The sequence below is a fragment of the Mastomys coucha genome, unplaced genomic scaffold (genome assembly GCF_008632895.1).
Source record: "Mastomys coucha isolate ucsf_1 unplaced genomic scaffold, UCSF_Mcou_1 pScaffold21, whole genome shotgun sequence".
NCBI lineage: Eukaryota > Metazoa > Chordata > Mammalia > Rodentia > Muridae > Mastomys > Mastomys coucha.
Window position 1 is genome coordinate 91,139,861 of NW_022196904.1, and position 6,948 is coordinate 91,146,808.

Here is a 6,948-nt window from a genome sequence, read left to right on the forward strand (position 1 = left end):
TTTTTTTTTTTTTTGGTTTTTCGAGACAGGGTTTCTCTGTGTAGTCTTGGCTGTACTGGAACTCGCTCTGTAGACCAGGCTGGCCTGCCTCTGCCTCCCAAGTGCTGGGATTAAAGGCGTGCGCCACCACCGCCCGGCTAATAATTCTTACATTTTGAACTTAAGAACTCTTGGACAGAACAGGACTAGAGAAAACCAAACTTTATGTGGAAAGGGTGCTTTTCTATAATTTAAAATATATATTTTGTGAACTTGATGTAAAAGTGCTAACCTAATAAGTAAAACATTAAGTGATAGAAATACACTAATAAATCTATTTGTAAAAATGAAATGCTAAGCCTCTTATTTATAAGCATATAAACTAATAAAACTCATAAACTCAAGATGTATTACTTCCTAAAATTCATTCAATCATTTTCTTACCTGTTCCAAATCCTGTACCAAGTCCAGTTCCCAGAGTCCCGGCTGCTGGCTTACTTCCAAAAATACTACTCCCAGTGTTATTTGTGCCAAACCCTAAGGAGATAAAAGAATAAGTGGATTGTAATTTTAAAATTCTCAGTTTTCTCTAAAAAGGGGTTTTAACACAAAGATAACTGATCTTAAACTATGCATCCTTAGGTTATTAATATTAATGAACCCCAAATTATCAGCTAATATAACTTGTCAAAAAATTCTGACACCTAAAAGCAAGTCTTTGTATTTACTTAATTTGCATCTTTATGGCTGATGTATCAATTCAGAATATGGAAATACCCAGTATTAAAGCAACACACACAGGCTTGGTTATCTGAGCTGTATAATGTTTTCAAAGTCATATACATGGTTCAGGCTTACTAACAACAGAAAGATTCAATCCCACAAATTTTCACTAAAAATAAAAAGTTTACTGAATCTAAAGGAATAAAAAATGACCCATAAAAATCTTTACAGCAATTCTTGTTTTAAACTGATAGATTTCACATGGCAGCAATGTGTGGCTAATTACATGAGGTGATTTCACAATGTAAATTCATGGGTTCAGTCAGATAGCTACATTTTCCTTTCCTTCCCCCCCCCTTTGACTTTTTGAATGTTTCACAGAACTCAAGCTAGCGTCCAAATAGGTAGGCACTAACAGTTGCTTTTAACTACTGACCATCGATCATCCCTCTACTCTCCAAGTGCTGGGATGACAAGTATGCACCACCACTACTGTCACTATAGTGTAAAAAAAATAACCTATGACCTATAAATGGTCTATCTCGAGTTAAACAACGCCTTCTATTAATGACGAAGAGTTGAGCAAACCTCTCATCCTTCATTATGACTTATCAATTAGAGAAAATCTTGTAACTCTCCTGTAAAAACCACAAGTATTAAAGATAATAATGTGTTGCTATTTTTGTAGCTGAGATATCAAGTTTTGGTATTCCTTTTGAAAAAATAACAAAACAAATAAATGCATCATAAACCTCTAATGCTAAGAAATGATCAATCATAGACCAGAAAAGTCTTGTTTTTAAGATACTTAGTCATAGAAATATTATCATGGAAGCTCAGTGTGATGGCTCATGCTTGCAACTCAACCTCTCTGAAGGTTGAGGCCATTGCATAGCCAGACACTGTCTAAAAAAGGAAAAAGAGGCAGAGAAAGACTAAAACCTCAGCAGTAAAGGGAGTACTCTGAGTAATTAACTGAATCACTAACAGGATTACACTTTGTTATGTCACTATCTGGTTATTATCAGTGAAAATGATCATGAAGCCAAAGAATAGCAAGTCTGAAACCAAGCATATTTCTGTCATTTTTAAAATCTAAGCATGGGTGGTGGTAGCGCACGCCTTTAATCCCAGCACTTGGGAGGCAGAGGCAGGTGGATTTCTGAGTTCGAGCCAGCCTGGCCTACAGAGTGAGTTCCAGGACAGCCAGGGCTATACAGAGAAACCCTGTCTCGGGGGGGAAAAAAAAAGAAAAAAGAAAAAAGTTTCTGTAAAATCTAAGCATGTAACCTGATTTAATCTCAACAAGTGATCTACATGTTCATTAAAGTTTTTCCTTGAATTGTGTGTTATTAGCTACCAAACATACAGTTTTGCCCACTCAAGCACAATCAACTTAAAGAAAATTTAAGAAGAAATGTACTTAAAAATGCTTTCTCTTTTAATTAGAAATTAACAAGAATGGATCACAGTCCTGCAACAGAAATAAGCTATTCAAGGACTACCTTAAACCCATAGTAGATATCTAAGTGCCAACTTACACTGTGTATACCACACATTCCCTCTGATTCTCACTGCCTATCTTCAAAACAATTCTGCTAATTAAAAGTAATTTGAATTTAGTATACAGCTAGTGAGGCATGCCAGATAAAGATGAGACCTTTTATACTGAAATCAGTGAACACAAGTACAAATACCTTTCTACAATAAAAATACTGACAAAGAGCCAGTGTGGTGGCACACAACTTTAATCCTAGAACTTTGAGGGGAAAAAACAGGTGATCTCCTGAGTTTGAGGCCAGCCTAGTCAACATAGTAAGTTCCAAGCCAAACAGGGATGCAGGATATTAAGATCCTGATGCAGGATAGTAAGATCCTATTTCAGCAATAAACAACCACAAAGAAACAGAAAAATCCTCCAAGGAAACTGGCAATCTGTATAGTCAGTACAAAACCCATCATTAAAAAATAAACCTCCCCACTCCCCAAAAACCAAAGCAAACAAATGAACAAAAACCATTTAATTGCAAACATCACCTATATACCACAAACAAAGCTTTTTATAAAATAAATGTATTTTCAAAGGTAGTGAAATCTGTCCCTTAAGAGCAAAGAATCTTTTCTGTTTTTAAAATTTTACTTATTTTTATTTCGTGTGCATTGCTGTTCTGCCTTCACATGAGAGTTAGTTACAGTTCAGGAACTGGAGTTACAGACAGGGGTGAGCTGCTATGTGAATAGCTGGGAATCGAACCCTGGTCCTCTGGAAGAGCAACCATTACTCTTAACCACAAAGCTATCTCTCCAGCCCAGGAGCATAAAGTCTTAATGGTTGATAGGTCTTCGGAAGGGACATAAAAAAGGGTACACAGAATAAGTTTGGTATTAAAAGTTCAGCTAGTGAGATGGTGTGCATCTATAGTCTAACTACCTGAGAGGATATGGCAAGAAAACTGCTTGAGTCCAAGGCTACCTGGGCAAATGGCAAGAATTCATCTCGTCATGGGGTAAAAAGCAGATCATTAAGAAATATGGTATAAATCTGGGCATGGTGGCCCCCACCTATCTATCATCCCAGCCATCAAGAGAAAGAGACAGGTAGACTTCTATTTGAGGGCAACAGTGTACAGAGCTAAGACTATTATACAGAGACCCAGTCTCGAAAAATCAAAAAAGAAAAAAGGGTTAAAAAAGCTCCTTGAAAAGAGGGACAGTGATAATGATCTTTTTTTTAAAAGGGGAAAGGAAACAGGGAGACACTGATATACTTTTATTCTCTTTGGTTTTACAGTCAAGAACCAAACATAAAAGCCATACTAACCACGCCCACTACCTCAAAGTTTTCCACCCAAAAATATTTATGAAATACTAGCAATGAAATCAACAACCTGAGAAAAAGGAGTGTTAAAAAAAATCAAATATCTGAGTCTGAAAACAGACATGTAACAAATCTTGCATGTCTTCTTTAAATCGCTCCTATTTTATGAATCCACTAATCTTCTAATGCATACTGGAGAGTCTCTTTTTCTAGAAGATTATAACACCATATAAAACCCACTGAAAATGCTGGGAACTTGGCTCAATGGTAGAAGGCTTGCCTAGAACACAAGACCCTGTGTTCTATCTCAACATGGCAAATAAAAACAAAGACTCAAAAGCTATCTGAACAAAGTTCTACCAACCAGCCCATGACAATAATGGTTTTTTGCATATACCCTCCCAGGAAAACTAATCAATTCCTAATGAGAACTCTGGCAAACAAAATGTTCAACACCATTTGAACTCTTGTGACTAAAATGAACTTTGAACCTTACACAATGTTGAATGTCTGAAAATGTAATTATGTATGGATGAGGATAAAACACTATGCTTCTTTTAAACTGGTTTAAATATTTCTAACACAGGTAAAAAGAATCAAGTTCTTTTCTTTCTAAAATTTTGCTCAATCTTATCTATTTTGAGACAGTCTAATTCTGTAGCACAGGGTGGCCTAGCCTAGAAACCACGATCCTGCTTCAGCAGTTACAGGCATTGCCTAATACACCCAAAACTGCCAGAATAATCTTCCTATTTAGCAAAACTTTGACTTTCAGAAAGAATCTCCTAGTACACTAAACCCTCACATTTGAAACCTACCTGAATACAATGGGTTACTTCACACAAATTAGGTTCACACATGCTTTTTCAGTTACTGGTGAGGTAACCCAAAGAAAATGAAAACCAATTTGTCTATACTAAATATCTCATATCATGTTCTATGACTTTAAAAAAAAACCCTTTCCTTCTGGTATGTAGCATCAGGCTACAGCTTACCTGAGAATTTTTAAACATTTCCAATCATATGAATCAGGAGAATGATGTGTGGTATAGTCAGTGTAACTTTAAGAGAGTCAAACCTGCATTTTATATGTACCAAAATTGGAAGTGTTTGTATTGGTTCCTAAAGTCAGGGTTGGTTTGTTACCGAAGAGCCCGCCACTGGTTGTACCAAATGAAGGAGCACTGGTCGTGCTGGTTCCAAAAGTTGTAAGCTTGTTATTGCCAAACAGGGTCTAAAAAGAAAATACAAGAAAATTAGGATAATATAAAGATACAACAGGATTTGTTGCAAGATGAGATGGCTCAGTGGTTAAGAGCACTGACTGCACTTTCAGAGAACCCAAGTTCCCACCAACTTCATGGCAGCTTACAACTTGTCTGTAACTCCAAGATGTGATGCCCTCCATAGACATACAAGTAGATAAAACACCAATGTATATAAAATCAATTATTAAAAAAAAATAATAATAAAATAAAAAAATAAATAGCAAAGAAGTGAGTATGACTCTAGTATCCATGCCCCCAAACATCTGTAACTCCAACTCCAGAGGGATCTGACAACTCTTCAAACACCTGTACTCTTGTATACACAGATAACTTAAAATAATAAAAATTAAAATAATAATAATAGAGGCTAGAAAGATGGCTCAGCAGTTAAGAGCACTAATAACTCTTCCAAGTTCAGTTCCTAGCACTCATATTAGGTAGCTCAAAAGTCCCCGGAACTCCAATTCCAGGGAATCCGACACCTCTGACCTCTAAGGGCACCTCATTCATACTCACGTATGTACAAGCAGACACACAATAAACATAACTATAAGTAATAAGGGAGAGTGCATGCAAGTAACAAATGTGTAATGGAAGAAAGTTATAATTTTTAGGAAAAGACTTTATGTTGTACATAATAAAAATAAGCACTGCTAATTCTCAATTTAAAACTAAAATGACTATAGCAGTATTATATTTTCTTTCTCTTTTTAAAGATTTTTATTAAATATGTATGGATATTTTGCCTACATGTATGTCTGTGTACCATGTGTATATCTAGTGCCTACAGAATCCAGAAGATGGTGTTGGGCTCCCCTGAAACTAGAGTGAGAAATTTTTGAGCTGCCACGTGAGGTTAGGTCATTTGTAAGAACAGCCAGTGCTCTTAACTGCTGAACGACCTCTCCAGCCCTTAACAGCATGTTCAAACAGATGTAAACCATGCTGTCACTGAGGTAAAGACAATTTAGTCACTGAAAAAAAAAAAACAAGGCTGGAATACAGACTCTAGTTATTACAGTGCTTTTCTAGAATGCATGAAGCCAGGGTTTAGTCCCCAACACTTCATGAAACTGGGTGTGAAGGCAAATATTTGCAATACTAGCACCTGGGAAGTGAAAACAGGAAGATTAGTAGTTTGGAGCAAACTACTAATTAGTAGTACATGCCTAAATCCCAGCACTAAGGAAGCAGTCAAGGAATTCAAGGTTATCCTTGGCTACATAGAAGTTCCAGTCAGCCTAAGCAGAAAGACTGAGAGAAGCTGGCAAGATGGCTCTGAATAAACATACATGCCACCCAACCTGATGATCTGAGTTTGATCCTTCAAACCCACAGAGCAGGAAAGACTGGACTCTTACAAATAAGTGGTTTCTGACTGCCATGTGTGCAGTATAGCAGAGGCATACATATGCAAAAATGAATTTAAAAATTAATACAAATTATGTATATATATAACTTATATACATATGTATATGTGTATGTGTGTGTGTGTGTATACACACACATGAATGGGGGGGAACAACAAAAAAACCCAAACATATATATGTTAAATTCTTAGAAAATACTTATCTATTTTATATTCCTTCAACAGATTTAAGAACTTCACATTACAGTCAACTGTGAATACCTACCGAACCAACGGCACCAAATCCAGTATTGGGCTGCCCAAAGAGACCTGTTCCTGTCCCAAACGCCGTCCCAGTGCTAGTGTTTGTAGCTGTCCCAAAAAGACCTCCTGGTTGTGAGGCTTGGGTTACTCCAAATAGGCCCTGGAAAGTGTAATCTAGATTAAAAGGCAGTTCATAATAGTTTTCTTTAAAGTCTTAGATTAGCTTTTAAAAAGTCACCATTGTTTATTAAAGCATGTGTGATAAACACAAAATTCTTAAAGACTTCTTTGCAAAAGCCCTGAAAATCAAAACTTTAGAGTGCAGAACTATAAACTGATCCCCTATAACCAAAGTCCCTGTTTTCCAGAACAGTAAGTGAGCTTTTAAGTGCTGGGCATGTATTAAAACTTTCAATGAGCTGGGTGGGAGTAGCACACGCCTTTGATCCCAGCACTTGGGAGGCAGAGGCAGGTGGATTTCTGAGTTTAAGGCCAGCCTGGTCTGTTCCAGGACAGCCAGGGTTATCTATACAGAGAAACCCTGTCTC

The 6,948-nt window shown here is 36.8% G+C and overlaps 1 protein-coding gene across 2 annotated transcripts in view; it reads right to left on the bottom strand.

Moving 5' to 3' along the window:
* The window catches only part of LOC116102688 (nuclear pore complex protein Nup98-Nup96), a 77,605-nt gene that overhangs the window by 45,022 nt on the left and 25,635 nt on the right, over positions 1 to 6,948 (bottom strand). The window contains exons 8-10 of one of the 2 annotated variants that reach the window (XM_031387654.1): positions 6,423 to 6,560; positions 4,616 to 4,754; positions 424 to 516 (exon numbers count right to left, since the gene is read on the bottom strand). In XM_031387654.1, the coding sequence (XP_031243514.1) occupies positions 424 to 516; positions 4,616 to 4,754; positions 6,423 to 6,560 (370 nt within the window). The remainder of the gene's footprint in view (positions 1 to 423; positions 517 to 4,615; positions 4,755 to 6,422; positions 6,561 to 6,948) is intronic. The other variant, XM_031387655.1, reaches the window with a different exon arrangement.